This window comes from Diadema antillarum, unplaced genomic scaffold (assembly GCF_040938485.1).
Source record: "Diadema antillarum isolate AM-2024a unplaced genomic scaffold, OU_Dant_1.0 scf00000042, whole genome shotgun sequence".
Classification (NCBI taxonomy): domain Eukaryota; kingdom Metazoa; phylum Echinodermata; class Echinoidea; order Diadematoida; family Diadematidae; genus Diadema; species Diadema antillarum.
Genome location: NW_027270931.1, coordinates 1,225,356 through 1,251,367, shown reverse-complemented (window position 1 = coordinate 1,251,367; position 26,012 = coordinate 1,225,356). Strand labels below are relative to the sequence as shown.

At 36.2% G+C, this 26,012-nt stretch overlaps 1 protein-coding gene across 1 annotated transcript in view; it reads left to right on the top strand.

Annotated features, from left to right (window-relative positions):
* The first annotated feature begins 6,775 nt into the window (after nucleotides 1–6,775).
* The window catches only part of LOC139712709 (histone-lysine N-methyltransferase EHMT2-like), a 98,025-nt gene continuing 78,788 nt past the window's right edge, over nucleotides 6,776–26,012 (top strand). The window contains exon 1 of the mRNA XM_071624515.1: nucleotides 6,776–6,794. Within this exon, the coding sequence (XP_071480616.1) occupies nucleotides 6,777–6,794 (18 nt within the window). The 5' untranslated portion in view covers nucleotide 6,776. The remainder of the gene's footprint in view (nucleotides 6,795–26,012) is intronic.

The following is a 26,012-nucleotide window of genomic DNA, read 5'->3' as shown; positions in this document are numbered from 1 at the left end:
CCAACCCACCTCGTGCCTTCGTCAGTGTATGTATAGTGTATACTAGTACAGTGTGTACATGGGTTGAAAATGTTGTGAATAAAAACTTCTTGTTGAAATTATATTGCGTAATCGAAACTCCTTGTTATAATATGATATAAAATGAAATGAAATAATACAACATGATATGATATGATATGATATAATATGATATAATATAATATAATGTAATATACATTTGCATATGTACATATACATACACATATAAATGTATGTACATATATATGTGTGTGTATGAATGTTTGTGTGTTTATATAATACTCCATTCTAAAGCCCATTGAATTTAGCATGGCGCGGAATTGTTATCTGACCGCCTCGATGTTGCAGATGACCTATGTACAGTATAGGACATCCGTGGAAGCTTATCTATACATATGCACTTCCGCCTTCTATCAAATGTGACGTCAGAGTTCGTGTTTGTTATTCTTTTTTTCATAGTATTTTGTTTACCAGGAGTCATAGGATTTAGCTGTGATAGTAAACTTTTCGATGACTAGATACGTTGTCATCTGACATGACATAGCGCAGAAATACAGGATACATCACTCACGATCAGGACTGCGGCTTGTTTAAGCAATCTAAAGGCAGGGTACTATATAGTTCATGTCATAAATCATAAAAGGCATAGGAAGAATCCAGCGTAGTCTCCTATTCAGAGACGCTATTAACCCAAGAGCAGCGCCGTTATAGCGTTGCGTTCATACTTTGACTTACTGCCACATTCGTATGTCAGCTTATGTTGTTTTGTTACATTGTGTACGTCATTATTGGCCATCGTTCTAACGGTATGTGACCCTGCATCACAAAACCATAGAAGGTCGCCAGACATGGATGTTTAGATAAAGGCATGATTCTAAAAGAGCAGACTCTATAAGTTTTAAAATGATGTATAACTCAATTCATACAGACTCTCGGCCTAACCTATCTAAATATGGGAAAGAAAGCACACAATTAGTGTGAACTGAGAAAAGAGGCTCTGAAGCATCAAATCTTTACTAAGCCGTGCTACCTGTGTGATGAATGGGACAAAAACAGGATGTACACCACATAGCAACAACAATGAAGGGATTATTAGATTAAACTGAAATTGTACATGCTCATCAACACATTGTGACCATGGTCAATGACAACTTTCAAAGCAGTATATAGCATTTTTCTTTCGAAAGTTATTAGAGTTGAAAGTGAAGAGTGCGTAAAGAAAAAAAAAAGAAATGCAAAGGGGCGCCTCTAATCACACTATTAAATATACTCTGCACACACACACACAAAACGGTCGTAGAAAAACTGCTGAAAACACACTTTCTTATTCGTTTTATGATCCCAACCGCAAGAATGATGTAGAAGAAAAGTATGAAAAATTCAAGATTGACTTGGTTAACCCGTTTTACTTTTTTTTTTTTTTTGAGTCCTCATGTGAAATCAAGTGGTGCTACTCTTTGTTGGTTTTGTGATGCACGGTCATAATACGTAATAACATAGATAATGAGCCAGTTTACCGATGCACTATTCCATTTTTTAAGGAATTGAATCAGGTTGCGATATGGGAAACTTGTATAAAACAAGATTACATTCTGCTGTTGATACAGAAAAAACAACAACAACATGAGGACAATAAAGTGTTGCAACAATTTTTGAACACACGCTAATTTTTTTTTTCCCAGTAGAATACCAAAGATCCAGGAATTGCACTAATACATCGCTATTGGATCAGGTTGAATGAAGAAAACCTTTCTGCTGTATTTTTATCGATGTTCGTAGTGAAGTTTATATTATACAGTCTTATCTTATCAGACATAATATATAGGGCGTATAAAAAAAGTTACACTTTTGAAAAAAAAATTGTCTAAATCACATTTCAAAATATTTGGAAGATTTTTCCATATCTATGGATACCAAATAGTCTCATCTATCAAGTGCAATCAACAAAACAAATTTTTGTCCACGCTTGGCTGAACACTGACGCTCTTTGTCCAGAGTGTGAAAAATGGCTTGTGCCAAATTGAAAGAAGATGGAAAATTCAGCCAGCAGTCCAAAGAAGTGTTCTCATTCAAACAAATTGCTCTTTTGCTCACAGTTTTGATTATGTTATGCTAGTTTAGGAATTTCTGGCGATTTTCTGTCATGTTTTAAATGATTCCATTGTGTTATGGAAGGTTGATTAACAACATCAAGATATTTCAAGCACAGTTATCACAAATCATGCACAGACATATCGGACCCACATGTCAGTCACTCAGTCAAGAAAAAAAGTACAAAATTAATGCATCCTCAGGTCATTCAATCAATACAATCAATCCAATCAATCAGTCAATCCAATCAATCAATCCAATTATTCAAGCAATCAATCAAGCAAGGAATCAATCATTCTTTCAATCAATCAGTTAATCAATCAATCAATCAGTCAGTTAGTCACAATTGTATGCTTGTTTCATAAAAAGTGGCAGATCGACATAGGGAATATCACTCCCCCCCCCCCCCGTGGCTTATAGGCTGATCAATGTTTGAAAAACTGATTTATTTGTTAGTTTATTCGTTCAATCAGCCAATCGAGTATTCAAATGACTGAAAAGTGATTAATTATTGGGTTGATTTACTGATTGATTGAACGACTCAATGACTGACTAACTGATATATCGGTTGATGTATTGATGGGTTGATTGATTGATTGACTGATTGATTAATTAATTGGTCAATCAATTGATTAATGGGATAAATGATTTGAATGTTGATTAATTTGGTACCACTACCGCATTAATGAATAACTGGCATATGGTATTGATGTGTCCGTGTATTGTGAAAACTGTGCTTTAAAGATCTTGAAGTGATTACACACTCTAATTCTCACTAATTGATTTAGAAATGAAATCATTACAATTACGATAAAGCTGACAAAAAAATCTCAGACTATCATAACTTTAAGCCAAAGAGCAATTTGTTTGAATGAGAGCACTTATTTGGATTGCTGGCTGAATTTTCCATCTTCTTTCAATTTGGCGCAAGTCATTTTTCACACTCAACACTGACACAAAGAGCGTCAGTGTTCAGCCAAGCGTGAACAAAAATTTGTTTTGTTGATTGCACTAAGTCTTGATAGATGAGACTATTGGGCATCCACAAATATGAAAAAATCTTCCAAATGTTTTGAAATGTAATTTAGACAATTTTTCCAAAAGTGTAACTTTTTTTTATAATCCCTGTATATATATATATATATATATATATATATATATATATATATATATATATACATGTACGCCATGAACCCAACGATTACAATTTTTTTTTTAAAATTTTGTAATCGTTGGATCCATGGCGTACTTGAGACTCTTTCTTCTAATAATTACAACATTCGAAGTCCAACACTGGAAAATTCCAAGATGAACATATATATACATGTATATATAAACTCCCGTATGCTAACTATCTGCCCTGAAACCGATCACATGACCCAATTTTTTGGAATACTCTAGACAGAGACATAGTTCAATCACTACACATCTCTTAACTCCTTTGGGCATAAATTCAAATTCTTTCTTGTAAATTTATATTTGTATAACTTTAGCATTTTTATGTTGCTGGGCACTCTGCGTTTGTGCTTTGAATTTCCTTCATTATCGGGCTATAGAATACTTTCTCTCTCTCTCAGGTCGTGATTACGCCGCTCTCCATCTGTTTTTTCTTTTTTTTTTAATTCAAGTTCCATATTCCACATTCCATATTCAGGCTTCATATTCCATTTGATTTCGGAGTAAAATATGTATAACACAACATTCAATTTTAGACATAATTTCACAAATGTATAAGGACATGTAATAAAATTATGTGTAAATATGAGGAACCTACTAAAAAGCAATGCTTGTAGGATGTAGGTTCCAAAGAAATAATATAAGCGTTTAGTACTACATGCTAATTACGAAAGATGACGAAACACAAGCAAAAATCGGTATGTCGAGATTATGATAAACTCTACGGAATGTACAAAGTAGTTTATGATATCTTGAATGTAAGGGACACTCATTTTGTTGCATTCTTCGACTTATGTATTTTCTCCACTTCCTAACTTGTGATTCTTTGCAACTGTAAATTTCATGTAAGAAATCACTTAATTTAGCTTCCGGGAATCTACACCGTGAAAACAGTTTTTCTGTGTTATAGATTCCCACATTTTCTGATATCAATTCTCTGAACAACATTTTTTTGTTGCATTCGACAACTTGCATATTTGATTGTCAATATGATGATCATTATACTTAACAAACAAACTTACCGGGCGTTGGGGCTTCAAGTGTGCCTATACAGAAATTGATTTACGCATTGAAATGATGCAAATGACTAATTGCATTAAGCCATTAAACCATCTTTTCTTATTTTGGAAACGATAGTATGTGTAATGCAACGCTCTAAAACTATAGCATGGACCCTATAGGACCATGCATAGCAACGTTACTTTTGATCCACCTGTTATTCATCAATAATGTCTATCCATGCGGGATCGAGTTTCCCTGCATGGTCATCGAAAGAAAATCAAACTTTGCTCGAAGTATTAACAACAGAACACACAAACACACACACACACACACACACACACACACACACACACACACACACACACACACACACACGCAATTACAATCACATAATTTCGTTCATTTTTATACTTAGCACCTGTAACTCTATGGCAAGTTCGTATAGTCGTGTGAAGGTCATTCTGGAATCATTCAGCCACACGATGTTACTAGTATGTTGGCATGTTGCCAACTTGTGATGGCCAGCTACTGAACGAAGAGCAAAACGAATCCGCCCATACAGGCACAGTTTAAATTGCGAGAAAAAAAAAATCTGAGAGGATTTGAGGGAATTCTGGGTGTGTTTGAAAGTTACATTGACGCATGCGCAGGACGCTACACTTGTGTATAGGCCTATCGAGTGGACAGGTATCGGCGTCAGTTCTGCGACAGCAAATATCTGGGTAATCTCGGTCGTCATATTTCATCAACAATCGCCCCTGTATTTGATTGAAAGTGAGGAAAACCCTTGGATTTTACAAGTAACGTTTGTAAATAGCGCATTATGATCATGACGTGTGTCGAATTTTACTCTTCCTTGATCGGCTCTGTCACTGAAATGTTTTACCGCGTGCAAAATGTTTTGTAAAGAAATTACACCCTAGCCGCACTATGCAGTGGTACACTATACCAAGACGGATGTGGCCCTTCTGTAAGTTCAGTAAGTTCAGTCATGATAAACCCCGCATAGGATAAGGAATTTTTTCTTTCCTCTTTTCCTCCTTTAGGAAAGTGTCCTCTTTACAACTTCTTGTTTGTTTGTTTTTAGCTCTGCTTTTAACTTTTCTCCTCTTTTCGTCTTTTACTTCTACTGTTTATTTCCCCTCTGTCTTGACTGATGATTAGGGACTCCAACCTTTCATCTCGAGTATTATGCATTTCCTCTTCTCCATATTCTACTCTACTGTTCTAGGTACATGCCCTGGATTAAAACATTGAGTATATTAGGCCCTATAGCAAGCTCAGTTAGAAGTTTCATTCAGATTATATACAAATAAAATTTTCATTGACTTTTAAAAAGCGGCTGCTATATGGAATAAGATAAAGTCAAGCAGAGAGAATGGTAGATGTCGTATATTATTGTGAGACCTGCAAAAATACAAGGAATTTTCACTCCTTTTTTATAATATATGTGCATGCCTATTATGATTAGCAATCACTACTGGCTGCTTATTAAAATGATATGCTGTTATTACCTCTAAAGTCTCACATTGACCTAAATTCTCGTTGTGAATCTATAATCCCTGTACTGTATAGGACCTAATTGGCTAACACATACACGGATCATTAATTCGAGAAATTAACAGAAACTCTGAGTGTCGATCAGGGCCCAAATTCTTGATAAAGGCTTGTTGCCTCATTTTAATAAACCCTGTTGGCGTTTGAACTTGAGGCAATGACGCATCTAGTCTTAATGCTAAAACAGATGGATATATAAATGGAATAATATATCGTGAATTATTACATAAATAAATCAGGATATAAATAGGTATAATCAAATAATAATCAAACAAATAAGGAAATGATGACCAACTGAATATTATCTTTGGAGTCCTTACCAGTATGATAATCCCACTGCTGTGATAAGGAAAGGGTCTACTAGAAACGCTGCCTTTGTTCAAGCTCGACTTATTAAAATATTGTTTTCCATCATTAAATCTCATGTTGATGTGATAAGCTGAGAAATGATCATAAACTATAACCCATACACAAACAAAACGCATTCAAGCAAGAACATAAGATCTTGTATGATAATGTAAGAATTAGAATTCTATAAAGTTTTAAACCACTACTATGTTGTCACAATGCTTTGTAGACAATTTAAGAAACATTACAATGAATGTATAATGTAATGGAGACGATTTGTTATTGTTCCGGATCATTGAGTTTGTACCCCCCCCCCCTCCCCCCCCCCCCCCCCCCCCTTCGCCCTCTCCCGTTTTCCCTCTCCCGGTCGAAAGGGTAGTTTACAAACATTATGAAGTCAGCAGTTTATGTACAGTACTGACGAGTTCATCGACAAAACTTAAGTAGATAAGTTATTAACGGACATAAACATGAAATTCATTTCTGGCCGATCATGCTATCAGAGGCTACTTCACCAAACTCCAAGTAAGTTTTAGAGAGATTGTGCAAATGCGCATGCGTAGTCTTCCTTGCACGATCGCAACATGGCGACGAACGAAAAGGTGAGGCTTTATCACGTACGAAAAAGCTGAATATTACGTTAATGCGGAAGGAGTAGTGCTGATTACTATAGATTTTCGTAGATCTATGATCAACGATGCTAGATTTGTGCTTGTTGTGAGGTGTTATGTGGTTGAATTTGGAGAATGTGTGTTTTACGACCACTTGATCGGTGACGATCATGCTAGCAGCACGCGTGTGCTTCGGCGTGCTTTCGTCACTCGGCCCCTCGCGCACGGAAATTAATCCTTCAATCTGTGTGAACTACTGTAGTCGGTGGTGGGGCGAGCTGAGGGGTCGATACGGCGCTCCGCGCCTATTATTGTTGGTATGCTGTTCAAGAGTTGCTCGCTCCGTAAAAGTAAAGATGTCCGGATCCACTAACTCGTGGTCCTGCATGAAAGGAAAACTGAGGCCCAGGAAAATAATAACCATACAGCTATAATTCGAAAAGAGAAATGTAGAAATTGATATAGCTTGTGCAATGCATCTCTTGCAATTTGATGTCATATTGTGTGTGTGTTTGTGACGAGTGCCTTTCTAATCTTTCCTCAGATAGAAGATGTGAATAAAAACACCTGCTGACAGTAAATATGCCGAGTCCATCATGGTATTTATTTGTTGGAGTTATTGACTGAGTGTGCTGTGGTTGAAAGAGGGATGGGACACTTTTTAATAATTTCTTTTTCTTTATGAAAAGATGTGTTGAGTGAATATTTGGCCAGCAGTGAAGAGTAAAAAAAAAAAAAAAAAAAACTAGCTGTGATTTTTTTCATCATTAAGGTGCTTCTGAAGATAGCAGCAATAAACAATTACTATTCTATCAGTGTTTGAAACATTTGTTAAAATTGGGTCAAGATTTTAATATATTATCGTGATATTGACATATTCTTGATTCCATAAATTATAGTGACATTTGTTCGATGTTTGAGCCATTATATTTTCTCGTCTTGTTTGATATCGGTAAACTTTTTTTTTTTTTGTCAATTAAAGTGAGCTGTCAATAGTTCAACAGGAAATTCTTATAGAATTCTTACTTCATTTTCTTTGCATGTCTTACAAAAGATCGAATTTGAAAATGTCAAACTAGAGAAAATTTTTGAAGGATATACATATTGTATCTCTAACTAACTGTGTATTAAATCTATTTGAATTTTCTTCCTTTTTCTTTGTTTAAATGTGACATAATTATCTTGTTGTTCAGGTGTAAACAGTGATAAATATATGTAAGAGAAAGAGGAAAACAGTAGGGCCTACCTGTAGAAGATGGCATATATTTGAAAGTTGTAAGCAAGCACTACCAGGTATCCAAGGTTATTGCTGAATTGAGTTGTTGGGCTGCACCATATTTGGTGTGGGAATGATGTTATGTTTGTTTCCGGTTATTAAGAATAATACATAATATACCGGTATTTCACATCTGTTATTTTCCCTGAAAGAAGATTGTCTGCAAAAGTTGCAAACCATCTTATTCAAAAACCATCCTTGAAAAGCACATTGTGCAGTACATAAAAAGAAAGCACTAATGTTGTCATACCAAAAGTTTGTCAAGAGAGTAATGATAGTATATTTTTCACACACATTTTTTGTCTTTTCCTCTCATTAGCAGTGCATAATAATACTGGAATTCTTTTCTTACTTAAACCAAATAAGCCTTGGAAAAATCATTAAATTGGCAACTCTGAATTTTACTGCGCATCGTATGGTCCAGAAAGACATAAACGTCTCTGTATTTTGTCTACACAAAAAAACAAGTCTGCAAGTCTCCTAGTAGCGCGCAATTCCACTATTTCAATGCACACAGTCTGACGCCTACATGAATGAAGAAAGGATCGATTATGAAATTAGAAGGATCATCTCTCAGGAAGAGAGAAGCGCTGAGTGTCATTTCATTGCAGGGGTCCATATGCCTCACTACATGCAGCGCACATAGACACTGCATCCGTGTATGTGCATGTTAGATAAACTTTCTACAGGAGATATGAATGGAATGTTCCAAGTCCTAGAACACACGGCATGAAGTTATGAGACAGTCACATGCAGCAAATGATCATGCAGTCGATTTGTTGATTAAGTCGACTTTTTACTTGGGAGTTCATTAAAATTAATACGTATCTGGTGCGTAAGGTATTTCAAAATATCAGTCTACTTCTTCCAGAACAAGTCTTGCAAATCATGAAAATAACTCCAGAGAGCAAGAAGCTTCCTTGCCTAATATTATATGTAACTTTGGTGTGTTATTTGTACATAGGGCCTATGCATGATCAGGCTACCTTGCTCATCACATGCTGGCCGTGGGAAAAAGGCAACATTTTTAAACGAACAGAGCAATTAGGTCAAAAAATGGCAGTGATTTTTTACAACTAATGAAAATAATTGTGATATCAGAATTAGAATGATCTGAACTTTTAGATGATGTGTGTCTTATTTAGCGTAATTCATCATGAAGTTCTCAGAGAAGAATGAATACAGTACTAACTATAATTTCAGTGTTTTTTGTGAATTGGGAATTATGAGGCAATCGGATGGTTGAATTCACGACAGCAAATCTGATTGAAAGAATGAGAGAAAAAAAAAATAACTATCTTTCAGAGCAATATCTATGCCAGTTTGCTGTTTCGCAGTTATACTGCAGGTCAACACACAAAACTTGCAAAAAAAAAAATGAAAACACATGGAAGGATACCCCTTGTACTGTTATTGATAATCCTACTCCCAAACCAAGTTTGGCATTGGCATCCATTTAAAACATTGCTCATAAAGACCATAGATCTACAAGTTAGTATGAATTATCGAAAATGAAAATGACTCTAAATATTTGCAAGCTGATAGTAAGCCTAATTTTTGTCAATGAATCGCAGTTCAAAGGCTTCCTAAAGACTGTAATTTAGCTGATTTTGCCATTATTCTCACACAGAAATTGGGGAAACATGAAAAACGTAAGTGTAGAGTGACGATAGTTTTATATCAGATATATGGATTTGTTCATATGACAACAAAACTGAGAATCCAAATTTCATTTTACTGTGCCCTTTTTGACATTGACCACACATTAAGAAGACAACCATGAGCTGAAATACAATAACAGTTTTTGGGCGTGTATTTTGAGCTAAATCTGAGTGTTTATAGTTTACATAGTGTGTAAAAGTCTACATTACTTTTCCATGTTAGATGAAGCTAATTCATTATGATTGCACAAAATGAAAAGGAAATTTCACAAAATTTTTCCATTTGAGAGAGGAATTAGTTTTACATTTTGCAATTAAAAGAGGCTTTCAAAAATTTTGAAACTTAACTGATTGCATGTGAACTACGAGAGGCTTGAATAAAAGAATGTTTAACCGTACCATAGGGAACACAATTATAAAATTGTGATAAAAAGATGGAATCACCAAACAGCAGAAATGTTCTGGTGCTGAATACGTAGCCTGTTATGCTAATTTGTGAGGACCCTCATCTTATAATGAACAATTCTAATACTTGTTTTGGTGCATTTTCTTGTAAGTGTGGCCTTTAGCCACATCATTTTCATGAAATACTAACAAATTTCAATGTATTACTGTATAATACTGTATTTTTTGAATTTGGAATTGTAAGGCAATGATCAGGTGGTTGACTTCATGTCAGCAAATCTGATTGAAAGAATGAGAAAAAAAAAATACCACTTTTCAAAGCAGTATCTATGCCAGTTGCCGGTTTCGCAAATATACAAGCCTCAGCAATTTATAATTTATGAAAAGGAAATCATGGTATTTCCCAAACTCTTCCACCTTCGCATGCCCTACTCAGTCGACAGCGTGCCCAGTTCGTATACTTTGCTCAAAAAGCACAAACCCACCCAAGCCAATCGATAACTCACCCAATGCCACAGTACAATGAAAGCTTCCATGATTCTATTTCCCTAACATTTAGCTGTAGTTGCTGTGGTAGAAAGATATGGATTTCAAAACAAAATGTTTTCCAAGAGTCTTCGTACGTTGTGGTCTCAGAGTAGTGTGGCACAGAGGGGTTTATACCAAAGCACACAAAGAGTTATGGGTATTTATGAAATCACCAACGTCCTATCATCTACACACACCCAGCACACACCCAGATGCCAATACATGTATGGGTTTACAGGCTTTTCCCATTATAACAAAGTCCTCAGGACTGGTAGTTTTCTCCTGTTATGTTGAAATTTTGTCTTAGCTGAATAGTAAAGTATATGAAAGCAATAATAATAATTATTTTTTTTTATAGTTTTGTTACTTTAATGGTTTTGTTATGAATGGAGTGTGCTGTATAAATGAGCATATATAGGCAAGTACTGTAAAAGTTGTAATTTTTGCGAGGGATTAATTTTCACGAATTTCGCGAATCACGGTTTGACTGCGAATTTAGCAACAGGCGAAAATGCCGCCATGCATTAGGGTAATATCTGTTGCCTCCTCATTGGCAAAAATGTCTGCACGCGAAAATAACAGCTCATACAATGAAGCATTAAAGGTCCAGTTTACCTTTGGGAGTAGTGATTTCAAAAATGTTTAAGATATCACATTTGATTCATGTGTGTAGGTCTGTTGTATCATAAAACATCGTACCATATAAAATTTTTGCAATAAAGCCTAAAATATAAGGAGATATCAGTGTTTTTCTCAATAAACAGTAACTGTATACCATACGCTTTAGTCTGGAAACATTTTTATTATAACTATTGTTTATATTTTGTGTATTTAACAACACTTGACATCGATTATACGGATTCAAATTTTTACAGTTGTTATTTCTATCCCTAACACATATTTTAGAACTATTTTACAGCACTAATGCTGGGTTTTTGTTTCATCTGCAAATGGTAAATTATGCCTTTAAATCTTTGTGTGCCACTTTTGCAAGCCCAAACTTGCATATTTTGCTCAAACACACAAGCAGGCATAAATCACGAGACAAATGGGAATATACCACATGAGATTGAAAGTAGGCCTACCGTAGCCACAGCTATGTCATTAAACAACTTTGCTGCATGTACTGCATTTCTAGCATTAACATTTCTATTAAAGTTACGTGGCTTTGAGAAATTTAAAAGATTTTTTAGCCACAGACAAAAATTGTAGCACTTGTCACAGTGGGGACACCACGTTTGATATTTTGTGGGTAAGCTTTGGCTGCATGACTCGTGTATTTATTGTTGAATAATAAAGTTGGTAGTGGTTTTGCTTATGATTGTATTGTGAGTTTGTGTTCAGTACTCAACAAACACTTCTTCAGTTAGTCTACCAAGAATATTACATTAATCATTGCACTTGCTCAATTTTTAGGGGATTTATGCCCCATATCAGTTCTTCTCTGTGTACTGACACACGCACACGCGCGTGCACACACACACACACACACACACACACACACACACACACACACACACATAAACGACACATAAATCACATGTTATTTTTGTCTCTAACCATGTACTGTACTGTGAGTGTGAATTAATGTGTGTTAGAGAAGCTGAGACTAACAGGGAGGGAGAGAGTTTCATAACTTTTCCTAGTTTGGAATGAGTCATCAGCCATTGTCATGAGTCAGTGATGTGCTAGTTGCCCAACGATAAGTGGAATAAGCAGACAAGTATCCAGTTATACGCCATACTTCAATGTATGAAACGCAAAACTTGTGTGAAATTCAAAACCCTACGAAAACTGCAAGTTTGGGGCCTATCAATCATTCCTCCCCATCCTGACAGCAGTGCGATGTGAGGAAGTATAGCTCTGATAAGAGACTCACTTTCTCCAAAACTGATGACTAAATCTGACAGCTGCAGATATCTTGAGCAAAATTAAGGTAAATACTCCCACTCAGATGGAGTACTGTGCTTTGCTATTCACATAGCACTAATCAACATTTTCCATTACAGTCCTAGAAACCGTATTCCTACAGTTTGAGTGATACAATGTGTCCTTTTATTGCAATTTTTTTTTTAACTTATCGTTGGTATTTCACAAAGTAGGGTAATACAAAAGTAATATAAAGCATTTTTCTTTCGAGCCCATTGTTGTTTTGTACAGGTAATTTGGTAGGTTTGGGGTTTTTTATTGCAGAAATGCTGAAAAGCTTATTGTTACTAAATTTATAATTGTGACCGGCGACAACGGTTTCAGGCAAAAGTCAGGAATTTTGAAAATGCATTTTTTCACTGAATCTCATTGCCCATTTCCTAAGCTTTACATTGATATAAAACACCTGTATTCTTCGGCACCATAAGTGGGCATAAAAAGAGAAATAAAATGCACTTTTTAAGTTGTTAGCCTGACAAAATTGCGAGAAAACAGGCTTTGAAGATTCACCTCTTTCTCAAAGACAATGTCCGAGCAGCGATGCGAGGGGAGAATCACCCATCCGTACGATGGTGCCAATCGATGTTAAGCTCCGCCTCTAGCAACCACATCGTCTTCTGATTGGCTCACTGAGAGAGTCAAATTTCCCGGGCTCCTTCCACGGAGCTCAGCGTATGGAGCCGAAAAACAATGCATTTCGCTCAGGTTTGTTTACCAGTACGTCTTTCAAGATGGCGAATACGATATTGCACGTATGGTCTACATGTACAATGTACATGTGTATGGTGCACGCATTACGCAATGGCATCCACATGCCATGGCCGTGTGCATGTAACAGGAGCGGTGGCGAATCCACACATTTACAAATCGCGCTTTCATTGTGGTGCATTTTGAAGGCAGAGTTGCTAGTGCTGGCAAGGGTCACGCTTCCTGTTTGTTTTGCTTTTACAAGACATGCATAATTATGTTACTTTGTTCGGTGGTGCTAATTAAATTAAAACAAACAAACAAACAAACATGACTCATTAGTTTGGTGCGATCTTGATGTGTAGTATTTGAATAGAATTTGTTGCATGTAGTGTGGCCGCTCCTTTCCTGTCATCTACCTTCCATTAAATCAGTCTGCTGTCATAATTTTTACTACATGTACAACAAGTAGACGAAATTAGAGAATATTTAGTTTTCTTTTCACACGATTATGTCATGCTACATGATTTTTGTTTCACTTCCGTTGTCGAATATTGCTGCAGAATACTAGTAGTTTGGATAGAAAGCCAAACGAAGAGCACGCAGTACAGAGCGAGCGTATATAAACCACTATAGCAAGAACAATGGAGCACGTAATCGTGCACGCGTGGACAAAGCATTCCCCAAACGCTGCAACTGGTGTCTCCGAAAGCCAAATTATGTAAATGTATGCGACGCACCAGCCAATCGCATGCGAGACCCTGCGCCGTAGCAACACTGAGGATATTGGCGCGTCGTTCGAAAGAAACTCGAAAGTGACGAGTGCGATCCAACATAGGGTGCTTAAAATTCCATTTCCATAGGGGAAACTTAGTCTTATGCTATGAAATTTAGTGTAGATGTAGAAAACATATCAAAGATTTGATTTCTGCAAAAAACCTAAATCGGCAAAAATAATGGTCAAAATTTTTGTACCCCACTTAGGAGGGAATTTGCTCTTGCGACTTTTGCCTGAAACCGTTGTCGCGGGTCACAATTGATTCATACATGCAAGTTTGTAACATGTTTTAGCAGTTAAAAGTTCCATATTCTCTCAAATTTGGTAAATGTTTGCAAATTACTCTTTGAACTCTATGCTCTTTTCAGGTTTTATGAATTTAACATGTTCCATCTGACATCTTTTCCAACATTTGCTTCTCTACAATTTATGCTGCATATTCCGCAAGGTTTTTATTTTTGTGAATGTTGCAAGTCAGGTGCTATTTGTGAATTTAGCAACAGGCAAAATTATTTTAATACTCTGACCACGACATGAATGTGACATGCATGCGGACATGTCTCCCTTCATTTCTGTACTCCACTATCACGAATTAAACCACTTGCAAAACTGTCGGGAAGTCTCAATTCACGAAAAATTATCTGTATACGCTATATATTTCACGGGGGGTTTATCTTTGCGAGTTGGGAGCTATTCGCGAAATTAACAACGCGAAAATATTACCTTCCAAAATGAATCCCTTCCTTGATGATACGAACATTTCAGTACCAACGTACTAGTATACCATGTCACGGCTTACCGAACAGACCATACTGGCTAAGCTTGTTTACGTACAATATAGCACATCCACGTACGTCTACTTATGAATACTGCGGAGAGCCAATCCATTATCGCAAGGGGACCACTCGTCTAGCGTGATGGACTTAACCACTTCAAAAATGTTGAATTCTAACTTACTAGTTCGCAGAGTTTGGTAAGTTTTTTTTTCATGCAGTGTTTAACTAGTATCATTCTTATTTGCTAGTAAGTTGAAAATTCACACTTTCTTTGCCACTTCATATTTTCTCTGGTCCCCCAATCGCGAATTTAATCACTCGCGAAAATGTGTGACAGCGGCAATCCGTGAAAATTTATGTACGCGAAAATTATAGCGTATACAGTAGACTTGCTAAATATACAGATAGGCCCTACCATATACAGTATACGTTGAAATTCAAAGGTGCAAATTAAATGACAAGATAAAATCTGCAGCACAATTTTGCCAGGACTTTGCGTGAACCTTGAAATGCTGCCCGTCACGACCTGCTTAGTGTATGAATCGTTAGTAGTGCATGTCGAGGGAGCTATTTGGGAAATTAATCCACACGAGGTAGCCATGGACCATGCAGAAATAAGCATTTGGCTTGGCCAATTGTATTATAGCTACCCAGAAGTTACTGGAAGTAGACCTACATGCTAGTGCCTGATCACAAGATGTGCCTTGCTCCATACAGTCTTGTGGAATCTTCTTCAGCTTTGTGATTCATGTCATGTGAAGAAGTTTTATGGCATACTGTTTTACTCCAGATGTTGCATGTTTTAGTCTGAATACCAATAGGTCTACACAAAATGTTTTTGCTCTGATATTTATTGCGAGCAGTAATAAATGAGTATTCTGCAGTACCGTAACACCTTTGAATGATCCATGGCAACTGTGTGTCATGCTAGGCAACACACTCAGTTTCTGCCGTAAAGCCCTAAATTTGAGCCCAACTTGGAGAAGCAAGCTGCTAGGTCACTTATACTACCTAGGCATCCATTTTAGAATCTGGTGTCCTGTTTGCCATGGTCATAGATTGCCTTCTAGATTAATCTCACAAGGTAACCTTCATGCCGAATATAATTATACATACACAGTATGTGGTGGGGCAATTGGGCTATGTCAGTGGAGCATTACAAAAGGTATTTAACCATTTGCCCCGCTAAGAATATGTGCAAAAACCTCTCATGTCTTACTGGCAAGTACTCATCCATGTAACTTGCCTAACAGTACTATTCATTCACCTAGAGTGCCTGAGTAAGTGCATTTGTAGCACACTCATACATTTTGCCCATAAAAAAAGATCATCAGTCAAACTATTATTAACAGGCTGTTGTGAATCTAACCCGAGCCTGAAATGGTGTAAACCACCTCAAAAATGCATCCCATTTGTGGTCCGAAAGACAGATTCTTAGGATGGATCGCCCTTGCAGATTCAAGTCTGTGCACACTGAATGCAAGACCATTTGGAACAGGTTGAGTTGCCTGTAAGAAATACTCCATAGTTTCCTTATGCCCAGCAAAAATTGTGTTATCAAAGCCTTCTCTTGTGTCGAATATTGACCGACTGCTTGATATTATGACTCCTGTAAATTATACCTGTGTAGGAATGCATGTTGCTCATTGATTATGTCATCCTGCATTGGAACTCCAAGTGACCATTTCTTAATAAAGATAAAAGATTGAGCAGTCTGTAATTTATCCATTGCCTCGTCAAAATGGCACTTCTGTATAACACACCCAGTTCTGGGCCCCCGTTTTATCAAAAGATATAATCGATTATAAATGTCCTTACCACACAGGCTGCCATAGACTTACCATAGAAATCAACTATATAATCAATAATAACTCTTCATAAAACAGGGTCCAGGTAAGCAATTTGTTGATTGGTTTAACGATCAATAGGCTTGCATGAATTCCTAACAAGTAATTGCATATGTGCTTCATTTTAGATTGTTTGTGTTCAGCATACAATGTATGTGAAATTGTCATAAGATTGGAAAACACGTATGCTCAAGAGCTGAGCAGAATGGTAAATATTGGAAAATAAAATGTTTGTCAGAAATCCAATTATTAGATACAGAATTTTATGTTAATAAACATACTTACCTTCCCGTTTCATATAAATTCTCCTTACATTCATTACCTTTGACTCTTCATTGTTCCACATGACATGATGACTTTAATGTGTTGCTAATTGAATTTACTGTCCATTATTACCTCTGCCAAGCAGGTTATGTTTTGTAGGTGTTTGTTTGTCTGTTTGTTTGTCAGTCTCTGTGTTAACAAAATAGCGCAAAAAGTTATGATTGGATTTAGATGTAATTTTCAGGAGCAGTTGATAGTGATACAGGGAACATTAATGTACCTAACCTATACCTAAATCTGACATCAGATATCAATATGGTGGCAATATGCCTACCGTTTGAGTAGCACTTTTCAGTTTGACCAAACGTTGATATTTTCACGCAGTAAATTTTTTATGCTTAGGGACTCATGCAAACACATATTCGTGGGGTCTTGAATTTGCACTCTGCAATTGCTTCATACTCATATGTTTTCATCCAGTTTACAGAAAACGCATGAAAATTGATATGCTACCCCATCCATTCAAATCTACAGCCTACACGAAACTACCACATACGCACATGCGGTAAAATGAATACTACAAATAGTACTAGAACACATGCACGTGCACACACTTATACCGGGAGGCATTACTGGCAATGCCCACCATTTAACCCATTCAAAATGAGCAGAGAAACTTGCGAAGATATTTTCGCTGGTCGTAGAATTTACGCCAGCCAAAAGTAGCGCGAAATACATGAAATTAATGTACAGCAAATATTTCCGCATTTATAGTACATTACAAGACAGGTTGCTCTTTCTAGAGCAGTTTTACATCTACTTAAGTCAAGGTATTTCTGAACTTGAATAATAGCAAGTAGTATGAGAAAAAGTACAATTATGAAGACCGATAATCTGCTGTAATGAAAATTTTATACAAATAGGGAAATGAAAATGACATAATTCTTTATCAGAGTAACACAATGCCTGTTTATGCACAACAGAAACGAGATATGGGTACTGTGTTGATAGCAACCAAAGGAAAGCATTCTTGTTTTGTTCTGTTTTCATTTGAAGAAAACACCGGGTCAGGTCTTCCAAGAGCTGGTAGCATAAAGGCAATGCAGTGATATTTTTGCACCTGGATCACACCAAGCACCCTATGAAGACAGTAGAGGCAGATAGACCTTTAGGAGAGCTATTTTAACTGAAGTCAATGGTGCTTATCCAAAGGAAGTTGGACAAATGTGTCTTGGGTCATAACCGGCTTAGAAGAGCTATGATATTCCATGAATGTGTTTCTGACTTGGCTTGCATAGAGCAATTTCATCTTGCTTGTCAGTCATTTCCCAGTACCTCAAAATAAATATTTTTTAGTTGAAAGTGTTCATTAAAAAAAAAAAAAAATCATACATTTCCACACAGCTTTAAGATACATATCAGACGTTTCCCGAGCAAATAATGATTGGTGATATTTCATGATCTGACAAGTTCAATTCATTACAGACATAATTAAAAAGGTCAGTTTGTCAAAGCTCAGTAACTGCATTTAAGATATGAATATTTGATATCTTTCTTGAGCTGAAATAGCTATTTTTTCAATACATGCATACTTACAAAGAGCCATAAAGGGTTCTGATGAGAGAGCACTTTATACATCAAGGGGCCTTTTGGAAGTTTGTCCCTTTGTTGAAGATTCTATCTCGGGGGAGTATTTTATCAAACATTTTGTCGGATATTTTGTCTGACAATTGGGTTTTTTTTAAAGCTTCTGGAACCCTTGCATTTGATTTGCTGAGAGCAGATTTGTCAGGAAAAATATCTGGCAAATCCTTGATGAAATGCCCATCTGGATAATAATTTACTGCTGGTTTTGCTTGCAGTTGAGCAAGTTTATAAACTACACCACTTAAGATTTTAAATGTTAATTTACCTTCTCAGACTTAGGATTAAACCTGAATTGATGTGTAATGTTTTTACTGCTAGGTGAGTAGAATCTTTTGTTTTCTTTGATCTAAAGTCTAAGAACCTGTATGCATGTCATAGGCCAGTGGTTTAAGATATTATCACCCTGATTGTAAAAATGAAACTGGGTCACAGAAAGATAGTTGTTGTATAGCATGCTACTCAAGAGAATTTGATTTGCAAGTAAGTCAAATATAATGAGAAATCTCTTGAAATGAAGATTTACAATACTTAGACATTCATGAAATAATTCCAAAATCCAGGAAATCATATAGGCCAAAAATAAAGAGTAATGATTGAATAATTGAATAGATAAATAAATGGATGAATAATAATGATAGAATTCTAGTAAGTTATATGGTTTAACAGAATATGAAATATAATCACCTTTACATTTAGATTTGTACTGAAGATGTAATGTGTACAGCAAATTTGGGTTAACAGATGTGTTCAACGAGGCTAAGTGTTTTTAGCATGGATTCAAATCTGGTAGCCATCTTGGAAATTTGAACAGATAAATTCAATCACGAAAGTCTTCTAGAAAGAAGAAAGTGGGTCATAGGTGTTACAAGAGTTGCTTTTAAGTCGGGACTAAGGTTGCAACTTTGTATGGCCTACTGCATTCACATGCATTTTATCAGCACTGTGTATATGAAGTACATATTTTTGTTCTGTTAGTAGAGAGTAGAAGTTGAAATTATTGATCGCTTCCCAGGCCTATATCACGACTTTACTACACAACCAGTCCATCTTGGTACTGATACCATCACATCAGATGGTTTGGGAACATGGTTGGTTTACATATAGAGAAACTGTCAGTTTCATGCATTTGTTTTCTCTAATATCCAACCAGTATTTGCTTTAGCCACAGTCCTGAACTCAAATACATACAGTATACACATTGTATTGTAGGGCAGGCTTCTGTGTACATGTGTGTAAGAGTCTATGTGACCTAGTGATATGCATGTAAAACCTGTGTGTCAGCACACACACACACACACTCAAGAGACGTGTACACACACGTACAACATCCTTGTACCGATACACAGCGTTAGTCTAGTGGGTACCATGACCCATGAGCATGGTGTGGGGAGCCACTGTTGCCAATTTGCAGATCTAATCACTACTCCTATTTGTCTACAGGAGTGCATGGGATCCCCATAGCTTGTAAAATAGGCTGATAACCATAATAATAGCAATAACCAGTATTACATGATCATCAACCAACTTGGTCATGAACTATACCTATTATCTGGATGAACATCAGTTCCTGCACTGCAGAGCTCAGTACTTGTAAAAAAAGAAAAGAAAAAAAAAAGAAAGTTCCTGCTGATGCTAGTCTACAGGAGTGTATATGCACCCTATAGGCCTAGAGACATGCTCTAGCTTACAATAGAGATTGAGAAGACAATTTTTAGACTTGGATGTGGAAGACAAAGGCCTTCATTCAGTGGTGGTTGGATGTGAAGATAAAGTTTACCATGGTGAATATCCTTTCTGCTCGTGTTGTTGATCACATTATATTACTGTAAATCATAATAGCCGACGAGTCTGAAACCCTTCATAAAAACTATGTGGTATATAGGAAGAACTCCTTAGAACCAAGTGTCTCAGTGTTGCCTATGCAGTGTTTACTGTAAAACACAATATTTTCGCAGCATGAAATTTTTGCAAGTTGCCTCTAACATTCAATGCGTAAAGTGTAGCTAGAACTTTCGCGTGTGTTTTAATTTTGCAAATCTTGGCTCTCGCGAAATTCCTCGTTTTGCAGTAATCGATAGCTTCAATTGCAAAGCTACACATTGAGTTTGTAAAATTGAGACCCTAATTTGCCTGTTCCAAGGTGTGCTTAATGCATACCCCAGTAATCAAATATTACATATTGATAATGCTGAGTTTCATATTCATGTCTCAACAATCCATTATTCACATTGTAGAAGCAGGTATCAATGCGCACAATGACCATTACATCTACAATATATACCTGGCAGAGCATATTAATGAGTATATTACAGGTGAACAAAAAAAAAGGGGGCCAAGAAGAGACACAATCCATGCCAATATCCAGATTTTATGATAAAGCTTTGTTTGCCATACATGTTCAGCAGCAGATGTATGGACATTTGAGGGAAGTCAGAGAAATGTCTTTATATACTGGCAACATTACTGGAGTAAATATGTCAATATCATGCAGTTAAAAGGGAAGTTCATACTGATATTATTTTGTACGAGTTTGTACTCAGAATTTTACCAATTGCCATTCTCTTTCTAATAGGCCTTTTATTGATATATAATTGAGTAATAGGCCTACGTTTTTGCATGCCTTCCTCAGTGGATAAATCCTGTCTAAACTTGAATGTTTGAGAAAAAAATATGCCCATGTTTTGTTTTGTTTTTATTTCTACGACTAAAACGCTGAATAATCAGTGTTTATTTACATCAATGTAGGACAATTTGTCAATCAGTCCAATGTGAAAGTAGTTAAATTGTATGTACAAAATGAATGGAAAGATGCTCAGCACGTAGTTCACACAGAGTTGCTATGTTGACTTTCTTTGAAATTTACATATTTCTTTTTTCATGTTTCTGTTTTTTTTTCCCCTCAAAATTGTTACTGATTGTAATACTTCTGATATTTCTGTTTTCATACAAAACAACATAATATCAGGGTGGTCTTTCCTTTTAACCATTTCATCAACATTGGCAACCTGTTTGTGTTCAGTGTTAACCCGTTGAGGATGAGTTCCAAGTATACTTGAGCAAGTGTCTATGGGAAATGTGTGTTGTAGCAGAATCAGCCCATCCTTAACAGGTTTAAATGGCAGTGTTAAACTAATATTTCCAGTTCCAAAAATATGAGCTGAGTAGTGTTAAATGCTACCAGTATCACCGACACTGCAAATGATATATATATATTTTATTCGCACAATTAAAGGCGATCAAATAACATAGAAATCACATATACAATAAATAAACATGACAAAAAAAAAAATGTTGACAGATTTAAAAATCACATTTCAAGTCAAACACAAAGAATCAATAATTTCACATAATTCGGTTCGATTAAAAAGATCACAATGTTTGACCCCATCCCTAATGTCTACTAAATCCCTCACTGACTGGGCTTTACACTGTAACTCACTGTCTATATTTAAACTAGTATTGTTATACCCAACATTAAGGCGCTCAGCCTCCTTCACATTACTACAAAAAATAGAATTCGGATTTAGGCATGCAACCCTAATGGTAGATTTCAGCAAATTGGAACCAAAGTGAAGTGCTTTGCTATGAAATCTCATGAAAATCTGTACGAGCTTTTGCTCAAGGGGAACACTATTAGATAATTCAGCCACAAGATCACAATGAGTTCTATTACTTATCTTCCATATCTTTCTCAGAGCCTTTCTCCATGCAATACAAATATCACTAAATCCCTTACTCAAAACAGACCAAATAGGTGAACCATAAAAGCTACAGCAGTATTGCTTAAAAAGCTGACACTGTAAAGATGAGTAAATATGTCCAAAATCAGATCTGAAAATGTTAAAACTTCTCCAAAACTGAGCAAAATATGAGACAATGAAAATTTTACAGTGAAAATTGCTACATGCTTGGAGAAAAGTGAAAGGTCTCTGAAAAGATTTACCAAGATTAGTCAGTTAAAATTGTGTTCAAATGATGTTTCCCATCAGCGGTATTAGCATTTCTAGCATTATGCTTGTTTAGCAGCTGGCTATATGAGTAAAGAGCAAGGTTTTCCAAACAATTTTTTTTTTTTTTTTTGCTGCTGGGATGTTTTCAATCCATTTGAACATCATTTTATGGCTTAGTCAACAAGGTTTGACAGGGTTTTTTTAATAATTTAAACACATTACTAGGATTGTACCCACTAGTTACAATATAGCAATCTCAAAAGGATTAAAGGGAAGTTTGTGTTGAATTTTGTCCCATTAAGGAAGTTGCTCCAAGTAATGGAAGTGTAACAGGAACCAAAAAATAAGAGCCATGTTAGCAATATTCATCAGAGAATGATATCCATGGGATGTAGAGTTGGAATGTGCTGAAATTTGTGATGTTTTCATCATGAAAGAAGATTCTGAAACATAAGACAAGTATGTAACGATCAAAGGTCAACCACTTGACCCAAACACAGACAACAATACACGAAGAGTGTCTGCTGCAAAAAGCATTCTTCTGAATAACAGACCAGTTTACTAATACATGGCTCAGCTGCCAAATATCCTGGAGTCGGCATGAGGCTCCACGAAAATGTTTAATTTCTCTTCATGTTTAGAGAAAAGAATACAAAAAAGAAACCTTCCCAATTCAGGTATTGTTGTGCCCTATTGTGTCAAATGTAATGCTTATCTTCCTGGATGCCCTGTGGAGTCTCCTTGATTTTTATGTGGGAATGTTGGTAGTACTGATGTCGATGTTTTACACATACCTTTGTGAAAAAGACATTCTGACAGCCAGAAATCTTGCCCTGAGGCTCCCTTGAGGCTCCCTTGAGGCTCCCTTGAGGTTTGCCCATCAGTGCAAGAACTAATGCGTACAAAATGCATTCTAAGTATTATATGCATGAGTACCTCCAGGTGGGCAGAGTAGCTTTTACTAGGTCCCTAGAGGAAAAACATCAATAAATTTGAATACACTAGTAAACTGGAAAGCACATCATGACATCACAAGTCATACAGTCTATGAGTTATAATTATACAGCTCACAAGTCATATACTGTATACGCCATATATTTCGCGAGTCTAAATCTTCGCGAATCGGGAATTCCCGACGATTTCGCGAGTGGTTAAATTCGCGATCAAGGAGTCCTGTACTGAACGGAGAAGTGTACACGCGTACGTCACATTCACATCAGGATCAGAGTCGATATTTTCTTGTGTCTTTAATTTCGCGAATAGCACCTAACTCGCAAAATTCGAGAAAATAAAAACCTCACGAAATATTCGGCGTATACAGTAGCCCATCAGTTCGACACTAAGCAAACAAGGCCCACGAAACCAACACATAAAGCGCCATGTTGTTTCTGTCAAACTCGTGGGCTTTATTAACCTAGTGTTGAACTCATGGGCTGTATGACTCGTGAGCTGTATGACTCACATGGACCTGTTTTCAATGTCGAACTTGTGGGCTGTATGACTCATGGGTGTCGGTCTGAGTGTCGGTCTCGTTGGATGACCCCGTAAATTGGCCCATACATAAATCAGTGAAGTGCACATGATTATGCACCATGTCTTGACATATACTTGCATGCGGCCTCAACAATGAGGACAAACGTGTCTGAAAATATCAGACCTGGTCATGTGACAGCATATGCAGATGCTTTGCATTTTTCTGGAAAGAAACAAATACATATTTAAAGCAAAAATGAATAGCTTTAGAAATGAGAAACCTACTCACAAACAAGGAGAAGCTTGTAGAATGTAGGCTCCAGAATAATGATTTTAGGAGTTTGCTACAACAGGCTAATGATGAAAAATAATAAAACATACGAGAATAGATCATAATGTTGATATTATAAGTGTTAAGTTAAGTAATTCACAAAAAAAAAAAGATAAAGTGTTCATAATTACACATAAATCTGTGGTAACAAAGCTAACAAACAATTAACTTGGTCAAACAAATTTGGTTACTCAAACAAGAGTATATTCACAAAGATATTTCCAGTGATCTTAAAACATTTGCTTCTGATAAATTGGCTTTGAGATTTTGCTTAAAAGGAATCAGGAGAATTTGAATGAATCAGAACAGACTCAGAACTGTTCTAAAATGACAGGTCTGTGGAAGTAATTGTCTTAAAGCAAGAAAAGTACAAACAGGGAAATAGTGATAGCATCCACTTTGTCTTATAGGGTAAGTATAAATTTCACTGTATAACAAACAAAGAAAATACACTAAGCAGGTCACCAGTATTCAATTTAAACATAAATCTAGGCTTGACACTAACTTCTTTCTTTGGTGTCCAGTTCGGGCCACAAAACTTCTCATTTTTTTTTTTCTTTTTATGGACCTTCAGTGAAATTTGATGCCCCTCCCCCCTCCGCAAAAAAGAAGAGAACATAAAAGAATTAAATGAAGTCATGACAAAAAGATGAACACTAATTTGATAAAATATCAAATTATTGAATTTAGGCATTGTAAACATAATTTTCCATGACATGAAATCTTTCATGAAATGATTGAATTAACATAGAGGTATACGTAGACTATCACATGATAGATAAAATTTGGCTGTGAAATTTGGCTGTGAATAGGAAAAATAAGTTGCAAAACAAATTTAGCCTTAAGGTAGCATTTGTTTAGCCATCAAAACTATAATAGCAACGATCTGGCAACCCTGATCGCCCCAGCTAGCTGAAATGAATACAGTTATGGAGCGCTCAGCCACAAATTTTATATTCTTCTGGATTAGAAAAATATAAAAACAATATACACACAAATTTTTGGTAACCCAATTGTGCTGCCAAAACATGATTTCTTCAAAAGTCGTTGCCTGACATGTTTTCCTGGTTCCTCCCCCCCGTCCAACAGGCCACTGAGCCACCACTACTGATGAATGTTGAATAGATTATCCAATGTGATACAATTGATACAAATACAATTCTGAAAGTAATTTACCGGGAACAGTTTATTTGTATGATCCAAGAAATATGCATGATTGGTTGTCTACATGCCTTGGCCTTTTTTCTGAATTGAAAAAATAAAAAATAAAATAAATGAATATTAAATAAAAAATTGGTTTTTAAACATTTTTCCTAAGGCCAATATTCCATAATTTAAGTAAGGTTACAATAGAGTTATAATACAGAGAGTGCAACATTGTTGTGGGGAATGGGTATAATTTCAATTTATGATGAACCGCAGTATTCTTAGATTATAATTACGGGTACTTAAGTACCGATTGGTAATCAACATAATCAAATAAGTTGTGCAATGTTGGATTTTGGCTAAGAGTTTTGAAACTCAATAAAGGTACTCATCATTTATTTTCATAAAAGTCATAAGACATCCAGAATCTGATGCAACATTAATTTGCCCCAACAGTGGTTAGTGATCACTCCTCAAATAGGCAACACAGCTTTGCACAGATCAATATAAT